This window comes from Dermacentor silvarum, chromosome 8 (assembly GCF_013339745.2).
Source record: "Dermacentor silvarum isolate Dsil-2018 chromosome 8, BIME_Dsil_1.4, whole genome shotgun sequence".
Lineage (NCBI taxonomy): Eukaryota > Metazoa > Arthropoda > Arachnida > Ixodida > Ixodidae > Dermacentor > Dermacentor silvarum.
In genome coordinates, this window is record NC_051161.1 from 172,371,658 (window position 1) to 172,399,553 (window position 27,896).

Here is a 27,896-nt window from a genome sequence, read left to right on the forward strand (position 1 = left end):
CCTCGAGCGATCGCTTTTTCGCGATTATTTACGTGCGATTTTGTGTCTTGGCATCGGACTCGTCGCAGGCCGTTTGTTACGCTGTGCAAATTGAGATGCCCAGTCACGTGAAATCTCGTGAAATCTCGTGAAAGTCACGTGAACACAGCTGTATATTTTCACGGTGGCAACGCAGAAATGGGCCGACTACGCCACGCGCGCGCCGCCGACGCCGGTGGCTGCCATGTTGGTAGCTTGTTTACATTTATCCCGCGGCCAGCGCTGTCCCGGCATTCGATTTTGCGAACTTCGGTCAGCTCCGGGTTGTCTTGGGATCCCAGCTCACGTGACTTCCTATCATAACCGGAACTAGGTGGCTGCCGTCTGGCTGCCAGCGGGCTGCCAGAAGGGTGCCAGAACTCCGAAAATCGAAGAAGCCCATCCTCGAATGTGTCTCCGTGGAATGATTCTGGCGTCTTGAGTGAGTCTACGACAACGGTGAGGAGGGGTCACTTGATTAGCCATCGCACTGGCGCCTAGGCTGACCGCCGTCGCTTCCCTTGGTGATTCGGTGAGAGGACCAAACTCGGGAGGCTCACCTGGTGGACAGGCGTCAATTCCGTTGGCTGCAAACTTCGGGGGTCCGGGATACCTTCCCTGACGTGTGTGGGGCTTTGAATCATACCCAGCACCTCCACCAGAAATGTAACGAACAGTTACGACAACCATTTCTAATCAAACTGATTTATTCTGGGCGAACCTGTGCCCGTGAACTCTAGAGACTCAACACTAAACAAAAACGCCTGCGAGCATCGCCTCTTCGAACGTCGTTCTCTTCTTTTTCACCTCCTGTCGCGTGCCATTCACCCGGTCCTCAAGCACGAGCCACCGGTCTGTCAGCACGTGGTGTGGGTACGTGCGGCGCAGCGTTGCCTTGCGGTGCCCTGCTTGACGCTTGTGGTGTGGCGATTCTTTGAGACACAGCTATGATGCGGCGGGCGTCTTTTCATTCTTAGTATGCTGGCGGCAATATGTATATATATATATATACATATATTTTTTTTTGTTTTATATTTAGCGTTCATACAATTTTTGATATCATGACTGCTCTGTACTTCTGTTTTTGCCCCCCCCCCCCCCCTTATTTAATACCCCGAAAGGGGCCTTTAAGGGTTATTAATTGATGATGATGATGATGATCTGAAGTGGGGTAGGCTGGTTGTGTTTTGTATATGAGTGGGAGGCCATTCCCTGAAGGTGTCTGAAAAAGTGGTCTAATGAGAAGACATTGCGAAGCAGTAGCTGTTTCTTTCAACCAACAGGCCCCATGATGACCAATACCCTCCGTGCTTGGGTGAAGGCCAGGTGCAGGAGTGCCTGCAGCTTCTGGAGCGCAAGTGCTGCGGTGATCTTCTGGCAGTGCTCTTGCGCAAGCGGGTGAGTCCACAGGGCTAGACCATTTTCATGTAATGCACCTCCTGTAGAGTACGCTTGATTGAAAGTGGGCTTTAGGATGTCAAAACTGATAGCTGGCAGACCTGACTGCTGGTGCGCTATCAGAATGCATTCTAACAGAGGATGCTATTCAAAATGCATGGTGTTCTGGCAGTACTGGTCACATTGCTTTCGTGACATAGTTGCAAGGCGGCTGCATTTTGAGAAGTTCCGTTATTGTTCAAGTTCTGTTTATTTACATCATTACAATGCAGGCGTGAGGTGAGGTAAGGTGTGAGGCTTCTAACATTAACAGTTGCCTTCATCACTAAGTGACTTATCAACCGAAAACTTAACTGCACTGACACAAGTCAATGAAGGCACACTGATGGCTTTTTGTGACATTAGATCCAGGCTTGACTATTCAGGTCTTCTGCGTACTGCTTTGAAGGCAAAATATATGTCGAGCATCCTCTCTCAGCGATGCACGCTTCACAGTGCAACTGCATGCGCGCGATTTTTAAGCGACGGTGATAAGCAACGGCGACAAGCAACGGCGACAAGCGACGGCGACAACTGACATCGACAACTGACATCGACAACTGACATCGACAACCGACGACGACAAGCGACGACGACAAGCGACGACGACAAGCGACGGCGATAAGCGACGGCGATAAGCGACGGCGACGAGCGAAAGGTTTGCCATTGCGAAGGGTGATCCATCACTGTCGCTTGTGATGTCGGCGGTTTTTGGCCAGCCAGAAAAGATTGCTTGTTGCACGGAACTCTGCGTAGCAACATTCGCTGGGGCGAGCGTGATTGCACAAGTACAAGGCAGCAACCAGTCCACCCTGATCCACCCGCTTTGATCTGAATTCACTCTTGCAACTTGCTCTCTGTTGTGACAGCAAAAAAAAAAAAAAATAGTTAAATCACCCATCGCTTTGTCTCATCTCAAGCTGAGGACAAAGTATCGGTGCTCTCTTGTTATTACTGAAATCAGTTGTTTATTTTGATGCTGTTAAGCCTGAGACGCCGCCAAGAGCTGCGAACGTGTTTTAAGTTTTGCTCACCAGATGGCGCCACAGTATTTCACGCTGGCTTTTGTTTGCTCCGGGGTATGTGGGAAGGGGTAATGGTTCCAGGGCTTACATTTGGAAATGCGGTTTGCTTGAAGTCTAGACATTACCGTAGCGTTGTGGGGTCTCACATGTGCTCTTTGGACAAAGGAACGACAACACAGTAGTGCAAACAAACAAAGGGGCATTTATTGCACCTTTCATACACTAATACACGCTAGCCAAATTTCTACCAATAGAACATTCACATGGGCGCGCGACAAATCAAGGAAGTCCGACTCACCGCGACCGGATAGCGAGGGAATATGTTTGCCCCATGCTATGACACCATTGCCTAGTCGTTTACGTGTACGGTCACAAGAACGGTGGCGCGTTCGAATGATCGCCCACCGATCCCAACCCGAAGAGGAAGCGCCTTCGACCTTTTCCTCCCAAGTCACCCCGCCGTTCGGTGGCATTAGCATCGCGACACTCGCTCCATCTCTCGCAATGTGCCGCAACCACTTCGACCGCCGCCGGCGTTTAGCCACGCGGGGAAGCCGGATTACAGGAGACGCGTGAGAGTCGCGCATCCCCACAGCGTATGACAATGTAGATTGCAGCATTTTGTGGAATATTCTGGAAGGGGAAGGTATAGGCAATGGCTGTATAGAGCCATTGAGGCAGATTTACCGAGAAAATACCGTTTGCGGTGAATGGGAAGGGATGACGAGCGAGGATAAAGTTGATATCAACAAGGGACTGAGACAGGGTTGCCCTTTATCCCTGCTGCTGTTTATGGTGTATGTACATGGTAAGGATGGAAAGGGCGCTAGAAGGAATCAATATCAGGTTTAACCTCTCATACAAACAAGCTGGCACAATAGTTGAGCAGCAGCTTCCAGGTTTATTTTATGCGGACGACATTGTGTTGCTTGTTAACAAGCAAAGTGACATGCAACGTCTAGCTGATATCTGGGGAGAAGAATGTGAGAATTTAGGATTAAAATTTAGCTTTAAGACTCTGGTTTTACGGTATTCCATCAAAAAACAGTGAACTGACAGTGTTGATACAGAGCCACGCAATACCCCAGGTAAAAGAATACAAATACCTTGGTATATGGATAAACGAAGGTGATGGATATCTAGAGACACAGGAGAAAACAATAACAGCAAAAGGGAAGAGAAATGCAGCCATAATGAAACACAGAGCGCTATGGGGATACAATAGGTACTAGGTGCTCCGGGGTATGTGGAAAGGTGTCATGGTTCCAGGGCTTACATTTGGAAATGCGGTTGTTTGCTTGAAGTCAGCGGTACAATCGGGACTTGATGGCAACCAAAGGTCAGTGGGACGCCTCGCGTTGGGCGCCCACGGGAAGACTACTAATGAAGCTGTGCAGGGTGATATGGGCTGTACAAATTTTGAAGTAAGGGAGGCTCAGAGTAAAGTTGATTTTGAAGAACGACTGAGGGAAATGGAAGAAAGTAGATGGGGTGCAAGAGGCTGTTCAGGTATTTGTACAGGCAAAACATTGTCTCATAGTGGAGGAAAAAAACTGGGAAGCTTACCAGCAAATATGCGACCGGTATAGCCAGCAACACGGCAACAAAGAACGTCAAATGCATAGTGAGGGAGGCTGAGACAAGGTTATGGGTGGCGGCAATGGAAAAGAAACCTGCTATGAGTAACTACCTCAAAGGAAAAAACGAAATCAGGAAAGGAAACAGTTTATGATAACTCGAAGGAAAGCTCCTTACTTTTTAAAGCGAGATCAGGATGCCTTAGAACGCATAGTTATAAAGCGAGGTACACCAAGGACGAAGATGCATGTGCTTGCTGCGGTAAAGCTAGAGAAACGATGGAACATGTTTTATTAGAATGTGAAGAAATCTGCCTAGCTGCAAGTCTAGGCTCCTCTAACCTACTTGAAGTCCTTGGGTTCAGGGATAACACGGGTTAAGTAAACGTGTGTGGGGATTGAGGGAGGCGCCGGTGCCATTGCGCGGGTTCTGCCATCCCTCGCCATCGTTCCCCGCTGGCCTCCTTCCCCGCCCGCGCCGCCTAACCGGTTCCCGCGGTGGCGCTGCGCACGCAGCGGTTTGCGGTGAGGGCGGGGCGCTGACGTCACGCGGCCGCGCGTTTTGGGCTGCTAGCGGCGGAGCGTGGCTCGGGACTTCTCTCCGGGACCAGCACACGGTACGTTCATGCTTTCCTCTCGTCCGCCGACACCTTTGTGACTAGGACTGGAGCTCGCGCACGGTGCCTTTGCCCGTGCGGGGAGCGCGTACTTTGTGCTGATCCTTTCCCGACGCTAAGCCGACGAGCGGTGCCATTAGTGCTCGCGCTAAGTCGTACCTCGCCGAGCCGCACTTGCCGAAAGCCTAAGCCGAAGGATATTGCCCGTGCTCTCGCGAGTTGACCCATTGGTTATCGCCAGAGCAAGTATCATAGCCGCCGGGACTTTTCCTAGCGGCGTGTCCCAGCTTGAGCCTGTGCTCTCGCCGCGACGTGCTATAGGCGCCTGTTATTGTATTTTCGCCCTGGTGCGGGACACCTTTGGCTCGCCTCCGTGCGGGCGTTTGTGCAGTGCTGGTGCCGACGGTTTCAGTAAACGGTTTCCGTCAACTCAGGGCTTTACTGTGTTTTTGCGTGCTTCGCTCGGTAGCCCCTTGCGGCCCCTGAGCTCGCGCGCGAGCGGTGCTGGAGGCGACGGCTGACGCGGCCCTGTGGCTCGCTAAGCTCGAACCCGCGGTGGTTGGTCTCCTGTGAGACACCAAGAACCCACACGTGTCAGCTGTAGAGATTAGTAAGAGGCGGTTGGGGGTTTGGTGGCAGAAGAGTAGGGAGACCACAAACAACGGACACGTACAGAAACAGAGTTCCCTTTTATGATTCAAAAAGGCTGATGCTTGGAATTCTTTGTATTTGCGTGTTTCTCAAAAATAAAGGTAGGATATTAGGCAAAAGAATAATAAGAGCTTCGTACCGCAACCCACCACCCCGTTTCAAAGGGGACGCTCATAACATTCATCCATGGGACGGATTTCTTCTGGGGATGATAGCGTACTAAAGTTGGATTTGTGTTTAACCGTTGACCTTGTGGTACGTTTGAGATTTCTTTACGAGCACGCGATAGTATTTACTCAGACAAGAATGTAAATCTGTCGCTATTCCTTTTCGCGATGTCGCGTTCATGTGGTTGCTACACGACATGACAGCGTGACGAAATGTGCCTGTTGCATAGCTTGTCACTGTCGCTTGAATATTGCAAGCATCTGCTTGCCTAAGCTGAGTGATTCATTCATTCTCAAATTTTTGCTTCAAGAAAAGGTTTTTATTGCATTACAATGCCCCTGGTCCACAAGAGAATGCACTAATGTGGCTACAGAGCCGCTTGTTAAAACTAGCAATAAAGCATGCAACCATCTGTTTGTATCGGTTTCTTGCTGCAATTGGGAGAAATTGTGCTAGGCAGCTAGACCATGCACACAAGGGATATGAAGATTGCGGCTGACTGCAACATTATCATCTGATAAAACCAATCATCTGGTGAGTGGGTTATTGATCAAAGACACAAGGATCAAACTACAGAAACGAGCTAGTGGGTCCATCATGAAAGAAGGTAAGGTGTGCAGACACAAGAGAAGGAAAGCAGACAAGACAAATGGCGAACGCCGTTGTAGTATCCACATGTGTGTGTGTGTGTGTGTCGAGTGCCTTCACAACGAAATGATTTGGTATAACGAATGGATAATTATGTCCTGGTTCTCTTGTGAGATGCTCCATGTGCGACCTTTACAACGAAGTGACTTGTATAACCTATGATTTGGAGGCCCCAAGCACTTCGTTTTTAAAGCCTTCGATTGTGTAAATATATTGTCACGTCACAATGAGTGATGGTCGGTCACTACTTTGAAGGGGCGACCGTAGAGGTAAGGTGGAAACTTAATGGTTGCCCATACCACTGCAAGGTACTCTTTCTCTGAGGTGGAGTAGTTTCCTTCTGCACGTGAAAGAGTACAGCTGGTGTAAGCTATCACGCGCCCTGTGCCCTCTTGGTGTTGGACCAGGAGGGCGCCAAGACCCACGTTGCTGGCGTCGGTATGGACTTCAGTATCAGCGTCCTCGTCAAAGTGAGCAAGAACTGGTGGTGTTTGCAAACGCTCCCGCAGGTCAGTGAAAGGCGTGTCCTGCTCTTCATTCCACACAAATGGTAGATCTTCTTGTGTGAGGCGAGTCAGAGGTTCGGCAATCCTAGAAAAATTGGCGATGAAGCGGCGATAGTATGCGCAGAGCCCCAGAAACCGACGGACTGCTTTCTTGTCACGGGGAACAGGAAACGAGGCTACGGCGATGGTCTTGTCAGGGTCAGGCCGAACGCCATCCGCGCTCACAACATGGCCGAGAAACTTAAGTTCTTTATAACCGAAATGGCATTTCTCTGGTTTCAGAGTGAGGTTAGCGGCGCGGAGAGCGTTCGGCACAGTCTTCAGACGATTCAGGTGTTCCTCAAAGGTCGCCAAAATACGATGACGTCATCGAGATAAACGAGGCAAGTATGCCCCTTCAGACCGGAGAACAGTGTCCATCATTCTTTGGAATGTCGCAGGTGCAGAACACAAGCCGAAAGGGAGCACTTTGAATTCATACAGGCCATCCAGTGTAACAAAGGCAGTTTTCCCGCGATCTCGTTCATCAACTTCAATCTGCCAGTATCCGCTTTTCAAATCTATAGATGAAAAATACTTGGCGTGTCGCAGTCTGTCAAGTGAATCATCGATGCGGGGCAGTGGATAGACGTCTTTTTTTAGTCACGCTATTTAGCCGCCTGTAGTCAACGCAGAAACGTAGCGTTCCGTCCTTCTTCTTCACGAGGACGACCGGCGATGACCAGGGACTTTTGGAAGGCTGTATAACATCGTCCTGAAGCATCTCTTCGACTTGCGTATGTATCGCATCACGTTCTTTGGCCGAACCTTCGGTAAGGCTGTTGTTTTATGGGCGAGACGTCGGTATACGTAATGATTCGGTGTTTCGTGATGGGGGTCTGATGCAGCTTTGAGGACAAGGCGAAACATTCTTGGAATTGAAGCAGCAATTCATCCAGCGCTATTCGTTGTTCCTCCGGTAGAGCCGAATTAATGTCTACTTTGCCAAGTGATGCAGTCGTGGCTCCCAGTGTCGATTGAAGAGCATTGTCCAGTGATGCAGACGTAAAACATTCAGCAATCTCCGTTATGGGGTAGGCGAGAGCGATGACAGTGCGACGAAAAAGGTGACGGTACTCATTACTAAAATTCGTCACAAGCACCGTAGAATGTCCGTCACGAAGCGTGACAAGGCTGCGAGCGGCGCAGATACTTAGTGTGAGCAAGAGCGACAAGTTGCCTTCAGCGACTGCCTCACCGTCACTTAACTTGTCGCACACGACATCAACGAGGACACTCAAACGCGGGGGGTAACGCGACGTCGGCATAAACGCAAAACGTGCCGAGATGGCTGTCGTCGGTTTTGTCTGCTGCTCTCTCTGTTGAGAAGGTCATGGTGCGCTCCCGCAGGTCGATAATAGCGCCATATTCCCATAGAAAGTCGATTCCCAGGATGATGTCTCGGGAACATTCGCGAAGTACAAGGCAACTGGAGAGAAACGTACGTCCACGAATGCTAACTCTGAGTGTGCATATACCAAGTGGGGTGACCACATGTCCGCCGGCAGTACGAATTTGTGTTCCGTACTAAGGCGTAACTACTTTCTTCAGGTGTGTCGCTAGTTTTCGGCTCACGGTCGAGTAATCAGCCCCTGTTTCCAATAACGCACTGACTTCATGGTGACCGTCGTGCACCATAGGTATATCTAAAGACAGTCAGCTTCCGAGTTCAGTTGCTGTCGTCGAATCACTGCCGGTACCTGGTCGCGTCGCTGGGAGGCCTTGCTCGCATCGATTATCAGCGGCCTCGCCTTCGAACGTCGCTGTCTTTAGTTTTCCCAACTAGGGCTTGGCGAACGCCCCTGCGCTGCCACGTTAGAGCTCCGGGAATTTGGGGAAAATAGTCTCGGCGATGGTGACCGTGACTGCCATAGCCAGGGCAGTGGCATGCGCTGTTGAGACAGGTATTCTTAAATGGCTCTTGGTCTTTCGCCGAATCTTGGCCTTGGAGAGTCGACGGCAAAACCCTGAAGTCCAAGGCGGCGATACGGGCATTCACGGTATGCATGTCCAGCTTCGCCACAGTGATAGCACAGCGGTCGCCTGTCCGGTGTGCGCCAGACGTCCGATTTTCTTTGAAGCGGTTGGCGGTTCTCCAAGTGCTGGATCGGTTGCACTGATGGAAGTGTATCGTGAGGCGTGGAGCGCACGAAGCGCAGAGAAGCAGGAATATACCGGCTCGCAGCTTCCGCGTATGATGCGCGCCGAAGCTCCGTCGGCACAGGTGGTGTGACCTCACTGGCAAGCGGGATTTGCAGAGCAGGCTGTACCTCGTTCCTGATGAGGCTAGATATAGATCCCGCAGTAGGTCGAGGCGGGCAGTGAATTCTTTGCAGCTCGTCGCGTACCACTGATCGAATGAGGTCGCAGAGGGAGTCGATGTTGATGCTACCTCCGGCAGCTCCAATCTGATCCATCGATGACGCGACGCTGATTTGCCGGTCGTACACTGCTGAACGCTGCTGAAGCACTTTTTCCATTGTCGTGGCTGCCGTTAAGAACTCTGCCACAGTCGTCGGGGGGACTCCGAACGAGGCCAGCGAAAAGCTGCTCCTTAACACCTCGCATTGTGTGGCGGAGCTTCCTATCTTCTGCCATGTCTGGGTCAGCTCGACGAAAGAGGCGCGTCATGTCCTCAACGTACATCATCACGCTTTTGTTCGGCATTTGGATGCGTGACTGAATGGCCCGCTCGGCGCGTTCACAGCGATCAGCATTGGCGTAACTTGCCTGCAGATGACGGCAAAAGTCGCTCCACAACGAGAAGGGTTCGCGGTTCTCGTACCAGGTACGAGCGCCATCCTCCAGGCTAAAGTACACATTCTTCAGCTTGTTCGCATCGATCCACCCATTGAAATCGGCGACGCGTTCGAACTGAGCCAACCAGTCTTCAACGTCCTCAAGGATGGAACCATGGAAGACTTTTGGCACTTTCTGTAGCGTACAGTGAGCAGCAGTAGTAGTGCCTCCCATACCGCTTTGGTGTGTCGCTGATGTCGTCTTGGGAAGAGGTCCAGGCTCTGGGGGCAATCCTCGGACTCTCTGGCTGGCCCGGTGAACAGGTGTTGTCACTGCAGGGACAGGGCTACCAGGAGGTGTGTAGGACATTTGCTGGGACTACCCAGCACCTCCACCAGTTTGTCACGTGCAACAGAAGACCTCTATAGCAAGAAATACTGCACAAGCAGAGACGAGCACTAGCCAAGAAGATGGCTGACCCCAAAACGAAAACTTCTTCTCTCCTTGCCTGAATACTGGCTCGCGCTCGCTGCAGCTCGTCACCTGGTGGCAATATATATTTATACCCGGTGTTTTATTTTTAGAAGGTCTAACATTTACTTTTACTTTAATTTTTTAAAGACGATAGTCTCTCTTGGGCTACCTAAATGCGAAAAACTTTGTCTATCTGTCTGTTGCTCGATTCAACCGCCCGGTCAAAACCAACCAAGCTACTAGCACTGGTGGCACAGGGTCATACACGTCAACATTATACAGTGCAAAGGAAACCTCATGCCTATTTGAGGCAAAATATATGTACATAACCGTGATCTGCAGCGTTCATTTAATTAAGAATTGACATAGGACTGGTTTTTACATTAGTAAATAAAAAATCAATGCGTTAGAAAAAGTGTCCGCGGCTCTGTAGCCGGCTTTAAGCCAACAGTAATAAAAGGTCCTAACAGATATACCGCGAGAGCAGAGCGAACGTGGGAAATTTGAATTGAATTCAGCAAAACCTCCATTGCATCCATCATGGGAGGAGTAAGAGGGGAGGGGAACAGCGTGAGGGGTGGAAGGGGGGAGAGAGGGTGCTACGGATCAGGGGCGGCAGAAGACTATTGTCTTTCGACGTCATTTGCAGTGAAGCAACCAGATATGCGGCCAATTTTAACTTTTACTTCTTTTAAGAAAACGCTGTTTTATGCATAGAAGTGCAAAAGTAACTGGAACATCAAAGCATTGCGTCGGACACGTTGAAAATTAATATCTTGAAACTGTGGTCAGATTAGCACGCAGATGTACAGGCGGAGTCCGAATTATAGACTGGCGTACTTAAAGTGTCCGAAATTTTGGCTGTACTTATACGTTAAATGTATATGCCAGTGATGGTGTCTTGAAGCGGTCCGAAGAATCGAGCTTGTTAGAATTGCTGGTGTCCAAATAATTGGTTGGCGCCATTTCTGAATTGGCCAGTTGGTAACAGAGGCTTCAGCTTTACGAGGAAACGCAGACCATTGAAAAATGCCTGGTGTCTTGTAAAGCAATGCTTGAGCATTATGAAGGGCTCATCGACGTTCGCCTGGCTCAGAAGAGCGTTGATGACATTGAGTCTGCCCAGGTGTTTCTGACTAATGCCTTGCTGAAAACATGGCTAAGCTGGCAGCTGTCGATGAAACGTTCATAAGATGTAAAAGGCAATGTCTGAGCAGTTTCACTCAATTTGGAGTGTCTTCACCTAAATTAAAGGGATATTCAAATTTAGGTTGGCCTTTTTTTTGCATTTAGAAGCAGAGCAGCATTGTTTTACAGCAAGCAAATACTTTCTGGAACAACACTTGTCAAATTTAAGTGTTCGAAATAGCCTAGGAGGTGTCCAGAAATTGGCATTTATTAGCTACAAAAAGCTCCGAAATCTGTATTTGGGTGCTCCAAAGTGTTTCAAAATTAAGATTTTGCTGCTCCAAAGATTACTTCAAATCTCAATTCGTCAGTGGCACCACTGGAATTGTGCTATCTGACAGGCGATTCAAAAAAACTTTTGGGCCTTCTAAACAAAAAACAAAAACACCTGGTGTGTGTGTCTGCATTGACACGTGTACTTGTTTATCTTTCTCTGGTGACTGCGTTTCACTGCCTAACAAATGTTATTGCTCAGCGCATATATCAGTTGTTTCTCGAATGTTATCGATGGTTGCATCCCCTGCCTGTTGTCACCGAACCTTGTGTAATGTGGTTGTATGCGCGATGCGAATTGTGTAGTACTTTCTGTGGCGGTTGCCAGCGATTACTCTGGAACCTTCGATGACTCATGTATAAAAGCCGACGCGCTTGACCCGCTGATCAGTTTTCAATGATCGCCGACGGTGTTCGCCGCTATTGTTGTGCTTTTAGTGTAGCTTTTCTTGTTTTTCTGGGCATAGGTTCGCTCAATAAAGCGTTAATTTTGTCATTTACAGTTTTGCTACTACGTTCTTCACCGTCACTACCACGTGACAATATATGTGTATGTGTGTGTGTGTGGTACAGTGGATACAGGGAATCTCATTCTTACGATTTGGAAAAAGAACTTGCTACATTAAAACCTCGTTAATTTGGATTTCACGGGACCGAAAAGAAAATGTCAGATTTAGCCAAATGTCGAATTATCGAGGGTACCAAGAGAGAAGTGCTTCATAAATCATGATTTTATTTACCGACTGAATCGGCAAATCCTGCATCTACTTTGCACAAAAGTGGCTGCAATTCGCCTGATTGATAAGCGGCCGCAGCACCCAAGGCCTTTTTTTGCATTGCGGCCATGGCGTAAAACCTTTGTCTTCTACGAGACATACTTCTTGCTGCTGCGCGTACATCTTGGTAGTTTTTTTGTCAGTGAGCTGGTCGGCAGCAACAGATCGTCTGTCTTATTGCGATGTAGCTGGCAGATTTGATGCCAGCGTGCGGGCTGCAGTATCGCCTACACACTGCAGCAGAACTGCACACACTGCATTGAGTCAAAATGAAAGTATTGCTCGCCGCAACCGCTACAAACAAAACATTGGTCGCTATTGATGCCGCTATCACGGATGCTGTCTATACAGTTCTGAAGGCACACGGCCAATGTGCTCTCAGTCAGAACGAAACTACTGCTTACCACAACCGCTGCGGACGAAACCACTGCCGCGAATTGCACGATCACGGATGGTGACTACGCGGTTTTGAAAGGCGCGCGGCCAACGCATGGACCGAGCCGAAACAAAACTAGGGGCAAATGCTGCAGACGGAACCGTGGTCGCTATTGACCAACCAATATGTAATCGATAATAGATCAATAATCAATAAATTCCGGAAAGTGCTGGGGACAACTTGGTAGTGCTTAGCCTAGCCCAAATACGTGGCCAATGCCTTGCGATAGCCAATCAATAGATAATCGATCAGTAATCAATGAATTCCGGAAAAGCATAACCTGAAAGGCCAGGACCAGCTAGGTGCCGATCAGCTCTGCTGTTTCTTTAGTCTTCCGCCACTAGTGTAAGCTATGCAAATTTTTTTTCTGGATTCCTTTACATTTTTGGAATGCCATGTGAAACATGCCCCCCAGGATGGTGTGCAACTGGTGCTGGAAGGATTGCAGCAGTGTGCTGGCCCCCGCCTGGCTGCACTCAAGCACCTGGTTGCCATGGTGTCACTAGCGCTGGCAAGACCGACCGGCCTTGGGGGCTCCGAGTGCTTTGTGCTGCGAACGCTGACGAGGCAGCTGCTGCGCAAGCTCCCGTGAGTGGCTTTCACGGACGTTTGTGTGAATGTAAATGTTGCACTTGAGTCGAGGAAAGATAAGCAACAGCAACTGTCGTGACACGGCACGACATTGCAGAAAGCGCTGTCTTCACATCCGGGCTGTGATTTTTGTGCACCTGTATGTTTAAAACATGGTGACGTGTTTCCGGCTCTACAATCACTTCCAGCTTATGTACCTTTGAAGATCTGTTACTCAGAGGCAACGGTTTCTGAGGTGTTGGTGCCACTTATTTCACAATATAGTGAAATTTCGATGTAACAGTGGAAAGTAACAGTTTACCTTATTTTCTGGTGTATAAGTTGTGGCTTTTTTCTGAATTTTTTGTCGGTTGTGGGGTCTCACACATGCTCTTGGGACAAAGGAACGACAACACAGTAGTGCAAGCAATCAAAAGGGCATTTATTGCACCTTTCATACACTAATGCACACTAGCCGAATTACAACCAATAGAACATTCACATGGGTGCGCGACAAATCAAGTAAGTCCGACTCACCGCGACCCGATACCGAGCGAATACGTTCGCCCCATGCAATGACACCATCCCCTAGTCGTTCACGTGTACGGTCACGCGAACGGTGCCCCGCTCCGAGCCACGCGAGACATCTCGCGAAGCATGGATCGGTGCACGCGCGGGACGTCCGCGTCGCTCACCGATCCCAACCCAAAAAGAGAGCCCCTTCGACCTTTTTCTCCCAAGTCACCCCGCCGTTCGGTGGCGTTAGCATCGCGACACTCGCGCCATCTCTCGCAATGCGCCGCAACCACCACGACCGTCGCTGGCACTTAGCCACATGGCTAAGCCGGATTATAGGAGACGCGTGAGAGTCGCGCATCCCCACATCCCCCCAACCTTAAATCACTACACATACTCCGGCGAAACATGTAACACGGTCTATGAACGCGCGCGTCGAGAACAAAAGTTAGTACATGCGACAGCTAGTGGCCGCGCCGAGGAAATGTCCACACGTTATCCATAACATGTGAGCCGACATTGTCTCTGGGGTTCACCGCTGGCGTCCGTTGGTCACAGCACCACCTCTGCAGATTCGATGGCACGACTCCAGCCCAGGACTCCGGAAACGGCGATGCAGAAGTTGGCAACAGCAAGCGTCGCTCGCGCCCTGCTGACGAGAGCCGCAGTAGTCGTTGGTGACTGCCGGCTTTTTTTCCAGCCGCCGAGGGTAGCGAGCCGGACACAGGCGGCTGCCAAAATCGCTGCGCCGAACTGGCCACAGGCATCGCCTGGGGTAGCTCGATTGTAGTGCGGGGCAGCAGTGCTGACGATGTGCAGGTGACAACAAACCAGGGGTGACTCCGCTCACGCTGCGTACACTCAACGCACTCGACAAACACTAAAGTAGTGCAAGGGAGGGGAATTCGGCATACGCATCGCCCACATGGTACGATGTTCAATTCGGCTAGCAAAATTTCGGACGGCATTTCAGATGCTAAGTTCACGTGAACAAAGCTTGCTTTCTTGAGTCGAACGAGTAATTTTCATTCGTGCGAGGCTAACTAGAATGAGGGAAGCAAAGTGCGACAACCTCAACACCACGGTTCACCAGGTTGTGTCCCACGTACGACAGGCGGCTTCATAAAGCCTTAGGCCTAATGCGTCGCTACCCTGACAACAACCGGCATCCAAAAAAAAACAAAGACATTACCCAAAATGGGCACAACAAGCAGCCGCGAGGAGATGTTTGTGAGGTGGTCCTACCCCGCTCGGTGCACACAGCATCCGAGTTGACGGCGCCCACTGTCCCAGACTGTGTCGGAGCACCCGGTGCCAGGCCGCAATACCAGTCAGCCCGTAGCGACACCCATGGCCCGCGGCCACCCGGCTCCCTGAGCCGCGACTTCCGAAGTCAAAGAAATAGAAGAAGCTATTTACATAAGAAATTCGGACCACCCACGAGGCTTCCGTACTCACTCGCTTCAGGCTTGCCAATGCTCCTCGGGCGCTAGGCCTCGCTCTCCCAGGATGCAGACCACGTGGCTCTCGTACCGACGAGTGTACTTAAACAAAACACTCGCGAAAAGGCTTAGCATGTTGAAAAGTTCAAACACGCTACAGCAACCGTCGCCTCGCTCAAGAAAGCACGCCGCCGAGACCAGCGATCAAAATCCACGCTAGGACTACGCTTCGGTTGAAACATCTCGAACCGAGCAAAACTTAAAATTATCGTCCGATGCCCCAAGAGGTCCACGTTGGGCAGCCAGATGTGGGGTCTCACACATGCTCTTGGGACAAAGGAACGACAACACAGTAGTGCAAACAATCAAAAGGGCATTTATTGCACCTTTCATACACTAATGCACACTAGCCGAATTACAACCAATAGAACATTCACATGGGTGCGCGACAAATCAAGTAAGTCCGACTCACCGCGACCCGATAGCGAGCGAATACGTTCGCCCCATGCAATGACACCATCCCCTAGTCGTTCACGTGTACGGTCACGCGAACGATGGCGCGTTCAAACGATCCGTGTTCGTCCATACCAGTGCCCCGCTCCGAGCCACGCGAGACGTCTCGCGAAGCGTGGATCGGCGCACGCGCGGGACGTCCGCGTCGCTCACCGATCCCAACCCAAAAAGAGAGCGCCTTCGACCTTTTTCTCCCAAGTCACCCCGCCGTTCGGTGGCGTTAGCATCGTGTCACTCGCGCCATCTCTCGCAATGCGCCGCAACCACCACGACTGCCGCTGGCACTTAGCCACGTGGTGAAGCCGGATTACAGGAGACGCGTGAGAGTCGCGCATCCCCACACGGTGCATCTTATATAACGGCGCGACTTATATAAATTTTTTTTTTTCCGGAAGAACTGTCATCAGAATCGGATTGGATGGCCACACGAAGCGCGCTGGTTTGAACTCCTCTGGCAGGTGCTACGGGTTGTGTGCACTGTGGAGTTATTTGGTTCTTCCCATGATGCTGAGCGCCGTACGTGCGAGAAGAACGGAGCAGCAGCGCTTGCAGGCCGACCGTGAGTTGACCGAGCCTGAAGTCGTCGCATCAGCGAATCGCTTTCAAGATACGGCGCGTGCCGCTGCGCAAAGTACGCAATTGCTACCACAGTTCAAGCCTCTCCCGCGCTGCCTTCCCGCTTTTCCTCCCTTGTGCACAATTCAGCTCACCGTCGCACACTTTCACTCGCACATACACCATGTGGCGCACAGGCATGATGTTATCACCCTCAGACTTAATACGGAAAATCGAGGCGACCACGGTGGCAGAAATGCGCCTTGAGTGTCCATATCATTGCCATCGCAATTATGTAGGAATGGCACCCACACGCTTGTGCGTGATCCATGTTCGCAAAGTGAAACGTCACTTTAATTTTTATAAATCGCTTACCGAATGAACAGATGCATCTTATATACATTTGGTCTAAGGGGTTGGCGACTTATACAAGGGTGCGATTTATAGACCGGGAAATACGGTGAACAACTTCTTTACAGTGATCTTTAATGCTGTGAGCAATTACGATCTCTTGTTAAGCTTGGGTGGAGCTGTTCGACGAGTGCCTCCAGGGCTGCGATTTTATAGCGATGCCTTATGGCTTATTCTATACTAGTCTTATCATCCACCACTCACGGCCGGCTGATCCCGTTGATAATGCGAGCGAACTGTCGCTCTGACCACTGACAAAGCGCAATAAGTGCGAAAAGGCGTTATTACCGGAAAGGCATCTCTACAAAATACTGGCCCAGGATTGTGTTAGTAGACTTCCTTCAACCATGGCATGGTGTGAGGCATTCCAAGAAGGATCATATGTGACACTGGGAATGTTGTTGGTGTTCTCTTTCGGCTCTATGTGTCTATGGTTATTGCGACACATGTTTTCAGATGAACCATGCATGATTCCCCAGAAATATAGTCCACAGGGCTTAGCTGGCATGGCCATAGTTACCTGGTGTCTGCACTCATTCTCACATTTTATGAGTTGTCTGCCAGCGGAGTGCTAAAGAAGTAAAGCATTCCCGTGGCAATATTGTGGAGAATTTATCGTTTAACTACAGTGTGCACTGAGTTCAGGTTTGGTTGAAAGTTTAAGCACTTTCTAAAAATGTTTATTATGGCCAAAATTCCAGTTCAACACCCTGCCTAATCCTGCTGTAGCTTTAGCAACATTGGTTTGGTGCCTTTCATTCTGCAGTCCAGTTGTGTGGCTTGCCTCATCAGAGTGGCTCTTTCTTTAATTGTGGCAGGGTTCAAGGTGGTGCGGATGACACTGTGAGGCTCGTGGCACGTCTTCTCCGTCAGCTGTACGAGGCTTCTCTGGTCTACAAGGTGAGCTGTCTTGGCTGTTATGAAAAGGTCGGGTAAGTGGCGGATAGCTTTCTGTCAACCTGTCTGTGATAAACGCCAGAGGCCTGTGACGACTTTCAGTTAAGCTGCAAACAACTTTAGGAATTTTACAAAAAGTGTATTTTTTTCATTTTCTTAATAAGTTCAGCAGCTCATGGGGCATAGCTGCCCAGCTTGCCTTCCTTAAAGGGGGGACGCAGTTTTCGCATTGCGAAAAATGGCCAAGAAACACATTTTTTTGAAATGACATTTTCAGTTTCTATAACCATTTTTCTATCTGATTCTTAAATATCTTCATTGAAAACTAAACAGAAGTGCTCTAAAAATATTGCTGTATCAGCCAAGGTAGTTAAAAATTTTGCAGAAATCACAAAAAAAAATTCAGAGCCCTTCCCCTGTCGAGGAAATGGGGTTACCCCCATTTCCTCGATGGGGAAAGGGCTTTGGATTTTTACTTTGAATTTGAATTTCGACAGGGGAAGGTCTCTGAAAAGGGGCAAGACGACGCTGTCGCTGACGTTTGGCCTGGGCTTTGGAAACCCTCATGCTAGAAGTGGCACGTTGATGACGGGCCCTTTCCCAAGCGAGTTGGCGGCGCCATTGCTCAAACGCAGCCTGCTCCTTTGCGGAACGCGAGTCCGTCCCATCCAGCTGCCGAAACTGATCTGAGGCGACCTGTTGGAGCCAACCCCCTTTCCTTCCCTTTCCCTTGCTGCGACACACCAAGAAACCATGATGGTCGCGCGTGTCACGTGATCCGGCACCGGCGCAGCTTTCCCCGCACCTGCTCTTTCTTTTTTTCCTTTATTTATTTCTTGCCCGTGGCTCATACCTGCATATCCAATGCGGGTATGATTCGATAATTGATTGAAAATCTACAATTCTGTATTTAAATACCCTTGTAAAAAGATAAATACTTCGTTTTGTAGAGAATTTTGTTATATTGAAGTTCGTTATATCCAGGTTGCACTGTAGTTGCTCACCCATTGGGCGCTTGTCATGGAAAGTTTGAGGCTCTATCTTGTGCAGCTAGGAACCATCAGGTACCTCTGGAACTGGTAGAGTCAGCCTTTCGTCTTTGTTGTAAGCAGGGTGTTGAACTGATAAATTCAGAACACTGAACTGGTTCGTGAAACGGTTTGGCACAGTAAACTTTATCTTGCTAGAAAGAAGCTTCAGAACAAGTCAAGGATCGTGCAAAGAGTGTTGGAATCAAAAGTCTTAAGCCTAATGCAGGAAGTGTTGATCAGAAAGCAAACGGGGATAGCTGATATTCTAGTTGACATTAAGAGAAAAAAAATGCAGCTGGGTAGGCTAAGGTATGCGTAGGGCAAATAGCTGGCAAAACATTAGAGTTATAGAATGGGTACCAAGAGAAGGGAAGCACAGTCGACGACGACAGAAAATTAGTTGGGTAGGGAAATAAGAAATTTGCAAGTGCAAGTTGGAATCAGTTAGTGCAAGACAGGGGTATTTGAATATCACTGGGGGAGGCCTTCGTTCTACAGTGGACATAAAAATAGGCTAATGCTGATTATTGTGATCACGGCAATGGCGGCGACATGCTGCATAGTGCTAGTGACTTGTTCACAAGGCGCATGCGCATGTTTTGTCATTCAGGGCAGGGAATGGGCACATGGCTGCAGTAAAAAATTTATAGGGGCATTTGAATAGTCAAATTTTCTAATCAATTGAATATAAATATTCAAGAAAAATGACAGTCAAATATCGAAATAAGTATACCTCCACCTCCACCTCTTTATAAAGCACCTCCACCACTTTATAAGACCGAGCCCGACCAAGCTGTCAAGCGCTTTTTATTCCAAACAGGAAACGCCCCAGCTCATGCGCCAATAAGTAGAAGAACAAGGAAGATGATGATGGCTATGTACAAATTGTGGAGATGGGTTTGCACAAGGCTTACCCTACGAGCGACGGTCAGGAAAGGGCACGACGCTCCTCCACTCCGCAACGCACAAAGGCGCTACGGCAGGGTTCGTCGACTCTCCGACACGGCGCAGAGAAGGCTCCGGAGTCAGATCGCCAACAAACACGGGTTTATTCACCCAAGGTACAGCTCAATGCTACAGTCACGGCGCTTACGGGCCAAGGCTCGCCTCAAGACCGATCGAGTACGCGCGCCCGCTGCGCTAGGGCTAACCGGGTAGCGGTCCGCCAAGCGCGATAACGAGGAGTCGCGAGAACAAAGGTCTCATGTAACCACCTCGTTGCGAGCCTGTGAGCCTCTCTCCTGCGGCGAGGAAGCGCTCAGCGGACGAGAGCTCGGGTGGAGAGGGTGCCCGGGGGCCGTCGCGCGGGAGGCCAATCAGGGCGCGTCCCGGTGACGTGTCTCGCGGGGCAAGTCCAATCCCGGGGGGGAGAAGCACGGTTTGCGCGGGAAAGTAAGTCCGGCGCGCTCGCCATGTCCGCCATGTTGCCGTTACGGCGGCGGTTCCCGGGGATCGAGCTAAGCGCCACGCTCGAGCCGAGGGACGAGGCGCGGGAAGGCACCTCGATCCCCACAAAATGAAAACGACAAAGTACGTTAATAGTGCTTACAATATCGAATACTCACAATTTGTAGAATAAAAAGGATAGAGAGAGAAATTAAAAGTTTTGTGCAGTCTGTTTGGCAACCAAAGGCTTGTTTACAAAATCTGATAAATATGCACCATTTACGATACTACAGTAAAACCTGGTTGATACGTACCCGCTTATCAGTAATTCCGCTAGCCGTAGTCACTTAATGCATCCCGAATGGTTAGTGCATAGCATTTACTTCATTTTCACACGATAGCGTTAAGGGCCCCGTGTCGCAGAAAATCCGGCGTCGGCAACCGGCGTGCGATGCGGGTGGCGGAGAAAATCATCCCCGACCACGCCAGCCCTCCACGTGGTGCAAGGTTTTGGTGAACAAAAATTGAATTTCTCACAGTGAATCCGTCAGGAAAATGGTAAAGTACGACTTTACCATTCGGTGTCAGATTCGCCGTCGGATTGTTCACCGATCGGCTTCGGATTGTAATTTGAATGTATGAGAAAACCTAATTCTGCTATGAGGAAACTCAAACACAAATGCTTTTTCCAGCATGTATACCAGACCTACAGCCGCGCGTTGCAATAAGAGCAAGTCCCCATAACGCTGTCGTGTTCTGCTCTTAAAGGCGAAGCTTAAGCATCCTCCAAATTTTTTGGCATGTACAGACATGAGAAGCCTTGTCTAGAACGGGGGCTTCCGGGACTCTCCGGAGCCAGCCAGCCACGTCTAACGATAGCTGCTGGGTCCGACGTCTAACGCTAGGTGCTGGAAATGTTTGGGCCCAGAAACTACCGTTAGACGTTGCTGGCTGGCTCCAGGGAGAAGCCCCCGTTCTAGACTATGGGGGGTCTTCCCCAACCCGTAGCGCGTGTAATCGCAGCTACGTAGGGTTCGGGCGAATAAGGCAACAAGCGAGTCAACTCATCAACGTTTATTGCTGTTGGCAATAAAACACACTTGCAGAGGGAAGTCCGCTCTGTATAATAAGTAATAAAATAGGCTTGCCTCGTCGCATGTAATAGTCACGCAAACATTTGCAAACACTCACGGGTTTCAGCAGGTAAATCCGTATCGGCAGGTAGGTCAAGCGAGGTCAGAGAGGCCGGGGGTCTCTCGGTCGCGCTCTTTTATATCTTTTTACCTTTCCGCGAGGGGAGTGTCCTCGTCGCCCACCGGATACTTTCCCTCTTCCCGCGTGCGTCGCGAGAGGCGAGCGAGAACCGGGAGAGGGCAAAGTGCATTTCTCCCGTGTCCGCCTGGCTCCCGCGGTGCGTGTTGTGCGCGCACGAGATGTCCGCCCGGCTACCGCCGCGTGCGCTCCATTCACAAGCGATGGGTTAGCGCCCGCGGGAGAAGGTGGCAGCGTGTGCTCCCCACAAGACAAGGCTGTTCATGTCTGTAGAAGCATGGAATTGGCGAAATCTTGTGTGCACAGACCATAGATAGTGAACCTTTCCTGCACTGCCATCGCCACTTTTAGTCACGTGTTTCCTACTCCCATAGCTTCTGGCCACATCGTCATCCATGACGACGTGGATGATGGCCCTTCCGTATCAGACGTGGCTAGTGCGTTGACCGTCATGGAGAAAGTTTGAGGACGCCGTCTTTGCTGTAAGGCTGCCACGGCAGCAAGTGAAGCTTGTCTGCGTGTGTGTTTGAGTGAGAATTAGAACATTTTTTGTGCTGGTAAGTCTACAGCCGCTCATTTGCCATTGTCTGTTAATTAAATATCACTTAGTGCGTACCTGATCCATGTTCCAAGCCAACTACGTGACAACGAGGTTTTGCTGTGTACAATAACATCTGGTGCACGATGCCGGTAAAGTAATGAAATGGAGAATATGCCAGATGCATTTAATAGATTGCAGTTCTCGTTCAAACGGCTAAGGGAAATACTGCAGCACCACACATTGTTGTCATGGAATCCACACATGTTGAGATGGGTCAAACAAAGAATTACTTTGTCTAAATTGAGACAGCAAATTTATTCTAAGATGAAACATGCTTACTCGACGGCTGAGAACTATTGTGCATAAGTGACCTCCTGTGTGTATTTGCTCAGGGACTCAATCGTCTGTGCAACAACTGTGGTCCTGCTAAACCAGAATCATTGAGACGAGTCTCCATTTGCATTCTTCCGGTAGACTGCAAGAACTGTGGTTGTCCCTTATAGCAGTGGATTGAAGAATTGGCCTTGAGGATGCAGCACAGATGCAAGCGTTGAAATTTCAACCACACGAACCGCGGTTGCATGCTGGATCCCTTTTTTTTTTCCTTTGAACACTCGCTCGAAGCACTCTGCTAGGATAAATTTCACGCATGGCCTCAATTTTAGCAATTGCTCTTTCAAAAATGACTGAATCGAAAGCAGCCGAGGCACCTTGACAAGAATGAAGACAATTTTCTTTGCAATGTGCAGTTTAGGAATTGATTGTGCAGATGCGGTGAAGTTTTCATGTACATATCACTTACAGAGTTAATTAGCGAGAATTTCTTTAGCTGCATGGGGTGCTTCCATGCCTTGACAGCAGTATAGTCAAGTCAGTTACATTTGTATTGCTTCCAGTGCAAGAAATGTGGCGAGCGAATATCATCTGCGGTGTCAGAGAGTGCACATTCACATTGTATTGCACAAATTAAAACACCAAACTTCTACTCTCTAGCAAAGAAAAACTAACGATTGACATCTTGCTCAATTTTCAGCTTTTTCTTTTTTAATAAATGCAGATGAGGGGATTGATGTTTCCTAACAATAAATAAGGACAGTTTCTGCTAAATACCACAACAGTCTTATGCAGTCACACGTGGCGCAGTGTCTTTCGCTGAGAAAGATTTGAAAAAAGAAAGAGTGTTGTAATCTGCTTGGAGGCGCCAAACATATCCACGGAACAAAAGCGCTCTGCCGTACGCTTTGCAGTGCAAGGCAGGTGTGGGAGGCACCGCAAAGGAGATCAAACATCATTTTTTATTGCCAGTACCTCTGCTTCTGTTGAACGCATTGAAGTATTTTTTGCTGTAAAATATTTCTCGAATAGTCTAGATTAACTTCAATTGCATTTTTCGACTTGGATAAAAAAATGTCGCAGTTTTGCCCGAAAGCTGAAGCATCAATTGCGATATCAAATTAGTAGAGAGCTATTCGGAGTAGGGATAGTAGTTTCATCGGCTGCATAAACTTGGACATATTCGCTTACTAACTGAATTAACAAGCGTGGTGTCAGCGCGCACAAGCAAACATGAATAGATCACACTGAATGACCGCAGACAACGACTGTCAAAACGCTGGCAGCAAGCGCAGCCGCCGCAGTGGGCGAAGGTTCGTGCAGTCTATCGCTGCAACGGAAACTGAGCGGCAAATGCACAGGCACATACAAAGGTCAGAGCCGTGTGGAGATAACAGACGTTGCGGGCGACCGCCACAGCCGCGGGAAAAGTACGAGCACAGTTGTTGGCAGAGTAGAAGCTGCGCCCCCCCCCCCTCCCTCCCGCGCTGCCTTCCCGCTTTCTTGCTTTTGCGTAGGAGATTGAGTGGCAAGTTCCCCTTACGCCCGGTAGCAAGATACGCCTTTGGTGCCGGAGCACAGCGTCGCCTCGCTTCCCTACCTCCCATACCCCCACGGCCTTTCGCGCGACGGTCGCGTTTGCTTTCCGCTGTGCGTTCGCTGTCTGTGATAGCGCACGGCGTCCCCCGTGGGCTTTCGCTCGCGCATACGGCGCGCGGCAACGATTTTATCGCCCTTGGACTATATACGGAACCTCATGCCGACGCCGACGGCAGAAATCTGGTTGAAGTGTCCATATAATTGCTATCGCAATAAAAGTAGTTCAGGGCCCTTTTAAGCAACAGTGACGGCATACGTATTAACAACAACAGTGTTATTGTTAGAAGAAGCCGTACTGATGAACTCGTTGGTTTTTCTCTTTCCCTTCTCGAGAACGCTCTCCTGGTATGTGCACTTTACAGTTTATATTTTACGGTTAGTAGCAAGCTGGACCTATAATGGCGAAATTGGAAGCTTGAACAATGTGGGGATGCGCGACTCTCTGTGGGAGAGTCCCCTGATGTCCCCTGATGTTGTTTTCCCTGCATGTCTCCTGTAGTCCGGATTCTCTGCGTGGCTAAGCCCGGCGGTGGTTGCAGCGCGTTGCGAGAGATGGCGCTGGTGTCGCGATGCTAACGCCACCGAACGGCGAGGTCACTTGGGAGAAAAGGGTCGGAGGCGCTCTCTCTTTGGCTTGGGATCGGCGACCAACACGCACGGACGCTTCGCGCGTGCGCCGGCCCGCTTCGCGCGACCGTCGCGTGAGGCTAAGAGCAGGACACCGGTATGGACGAACACGGATCGTTCGAGCGCGCCACCGTTCACGTGACTGTACACGTGAACGACTAGGCGATGGTGTCACAGCATGGGGCGAACATATTCGCTCGCTATCGGGTCGCGGTGAGTCGGACTTCCTTGATTTGTCGCGCGCCCGTGTGGATGTTCAATTGGTTGTAATTTGGCTAGTGTGTATTAGTGTATGAAAGGTGCAATAAATGCCCTTTTGATTGTCTGCACTACTGCGTTGTCGTTCCTTTGTCCCAAGAGCACATGTGTGAGACCCCCACAACATGAACGGTGATTCTGCGGTGCCCCTGAAGCAATGTTTCCACCGTAGGACAGAACCAGGCGCGTAGCCAGGGGGGGGGCTGATGGGGCTTCAGCCCCCTCCCCGAAATTTTTTCGTGCTGTCATGCACCGCCGACCAAAACAACCACCGGCGCCGGAAATTATTGTGGATTTTGTCTACAATGTCTTTTTGACACTCGAAAGGACATTTCGGCGCGAAAATTGCGAACTCGGGCTGGATTTCGTGCAAACGCCCATGCAACTAGAGTCACATAACGTAAGGAGCCCCAGCCGAGCACAAAGTTTCAAGGGATTTTCGATAGCGAGCGGGCGCGTCGCGGCATCTCGCAGCGGCACCGGAATCTACGGAGCGCATGGATTTCAATTCCGAAACTTCATGAGTATAAAGTTCTCATACACTTTTGACGCGAAAGTGCACTGACATTTCCAAAGGCGTGCTTCTGATTTTTAATTCTGGAACTTTCTGGGTTTAATGTTTTTATAAACTTGGGCCAACATGCACGCACTCGAACGCGCGTGTCTAAGCCGTTCCAGAAATGGAAGCACGTGCTCGCAATCTTCCACGCAGAGGAAAATATTAAATATCACCGCGACTGTCAGCTGGCATCTGATAATTTTCTCCAAACATTTTCAGAAAGCGCGTCCAATGTCATCGATAAGCTGGACCAGGGCGGGCAAAGTAAAATAAGAGAAAACAGAAGAAACTCAACGGCCTATTTAATTTGAGACAGTTCTTTTTTGCGGGCGGCAAGGTCTTGCACTCCGTGGCGATAGGGACACTGGTCCTATGGATTTAAGTAAAGCCCCCGCTGAAATTACTGGTATTTCCAGAACGCTTCTTCGCATGCAAGCTGATTGTGGAGATACACATCTGAAGAACCATTTGGAAAGTTGCCCCAGTAATGCCTCGTATTTAAACCAGATGTACCAATCCAAATTATAGAAATTTGTGGTGAAATTACCAAAGAAAGCCTAGATGCAAAAGTGAACGCTGCAGGCTGCTTCTCCGTACTTGCTGACGAAACGACGGATATTGCTGGAATCGAACAGCTTACTGTTTGTGCAAGGTATGTATAACAAGGATGTCAACGATATCGAATGAAGAAAGGAAAGAAAATAAGAGGTGAAAGGCAAAGAGGTTAATCAGGTTAAGTGTCCGATTGGCTACTTTGCACAGGGGGATGGGGTAAGGGCAGAAAATATTAGAAAACAAAAGAAGATTAAAAAGAAAACGAAAAGAAACGTATCAGTCCGCACATTCTATAGTTTTTCAGTACTAAGTCCTGTTTCTTTTAAAAAGCGTAATAGCGCTTTTAAAGCAGTTCGTTCCGACGTCGGCTGGCACCAGGGACCAAGAATTGTGGCTTCCGTAAGAGGACGGCTGTCTACCTTGTCGAGCGTGGTGCTGAGGAAACGATATCAAAGTGTTTTTAGGTTTCAGCACAGGAATAGATGCCCTCTCTCATGGAGACTGCAGGTTATATGTACATGTGTACAAACTAGAGCACTGCACGGGCTCGGGCTTACCCGAAAGCCCGGGCCCGGCCCGGCCCGTGGGCCGGGCCGGGCAGTTTTTTCACGGGCTCGGGCCGGGCTCGGGAACGGCATGTGCTTTTTGACCCAGGCCCGGGCCGGGCTTTCTCGTGGTGTGCATGTAACGTGCAGCGAGTTATTCTCGGGCGTCTGAACTCTGACAAACATGTATTTTTCGGTATCGGGCCGGGTTCGGGCCTGAGGTAAAGGGGTGGCGGGCCGGGCCAGGCGGGTAACGTAGATTATTTCCGGGCCCGGGCCGGGCCCGGGTCTCGCCATGAAAGTTTTGTTCGGGCTCGGGCAGGCAGCCCAACGTAAAAACGGGCCCGGGCCGGGTCCGGGCTGAAAAGATCGGCCCATGCAGTGCTCTAGTACAAACTGCTGCATATTCTAGTCGCCCTTCCAGTGCCACTGCCAGCGCAGAGAGATTTTCAAACATGAGATTACTAAAAAAAACCACTTGCGCTTTACAATGAGGAACGCATGATTATGCTGGCGCTTCTATACGCCGACAGAGACGTCGCCATCAACGTGTCGGAAGTTACTGAACGCTTCACTAAACCTCCCCGCCGAGTAAAGTTTATCGTTTAGATAGCGAAGCAGCAAAAATCAATGCCTGTAAAAATATGTGTTCCTTCACGTTCCTATATAAGCTCGTAATTATGAAAACGTATGACTGTTCATTAGCTTTTAAAACCACAGGAATTTTCACCGTTTGTTGTAACAGTTAGCATGATAATCAAACTTATCCTGGGAATACAAAAATTACGGGGACATCAATAACCAATTTTGACAAACCTTGCTCATTGAAAGCCCGGCACACGCGGCGTTTCCCAAAAACGCACTCGGATGTTGGGTAAATCAACTTGCCGCATCATCTGTGGCTTTCGTTTGTCCTTTTCTTTCCTTTTTAGCTACATGGATTTACTTCTTTTTTTAAACGAAGCAATAGCCTTCTTTGACTTGGGGTGCAGAATAATTGTTGCCGCTGTGTAGGCAGTTAAAATACGCATTTTCATATTGATTTCTGCATTCTTTTTCTCTTATTCTAGCCACATGGTGCTGTCGCGATCGCAGCATGGCCCAAATGCATATCACAATTTCTGAGATCATAGTTTTGTTCTTGTCTGGATCAGAATCAGAATCAGAATTTGATTATTAAAGGTTGGGATCGTATGTCTTTATACTCGTATGCGTGAAGTTTACTGTCTGTGACTGCGCAACATGTTTATTTGTCTTGTTTGACGCATTATATACAATGACGTTTCCTTAGATACGTAGATTTATTGCAGACTTATACGTATATTTAAATATCTTGTTGCGAGGTTTTGTGTATACAAGCAGTGAACTTGGTTTCACGCGACACTTTCTTGCCATTTGTATATTCCATTCTATCTTCGCATTTCTAATGTATATTTTGCGGAACTTCTGCTTTTTATATGTACTCGTTGTTGCAACTATAATTTCGGTGCAATTACAATATACGTGCGGTAACATCTGCTGCTGCGCAATCCGTTGCAACGAAGGACAGCGTCATTGAGGTTTTTCCCTGACCGTTGCATATGTACAAAAATGTAAACGAGGTTGTTAAATGACAAAGATTCATCAAAATATTTGTCAACTTGTTCATTTTATGGCCCTTACGTTTTTCATACCAGCTGCATGCACTGCTTTGCTGGTTTCGAACTGATATAGT

The 27,896-nt window shown here is 49.3% G+C and overlaps 1 protein-coding gene across 1 annotated transcript in view; it reads left to right on the forward strand.

Annotated features, from left to right (window-relative positions):
- LOC119461848 (serine-protein kinase ATM) overlaps window positions 1-27,896 on the forward strand; it is a 754,892-nt gene that overhangs the window by 280,845 nt on the left and 446,151 nt on the right. Inside the window, exons 27-29 of the mRNA XM_037723219.2 lie at window positions 1,302-1,416; window positions 12,988-13,160; window positions 17,398-17,479. Coding sequence (XP_037579147.2) covers window positions 1,302-1,416; window positions 12,988-13,160; window positions 17,398-17,479 — 370 coding nt within the window. The remainder of the gene's footprint in view (window positions 1-1,301; window positions 1,417-12,987; window positions 13,161-17,397; window positions 17,480-27,896) is intronic.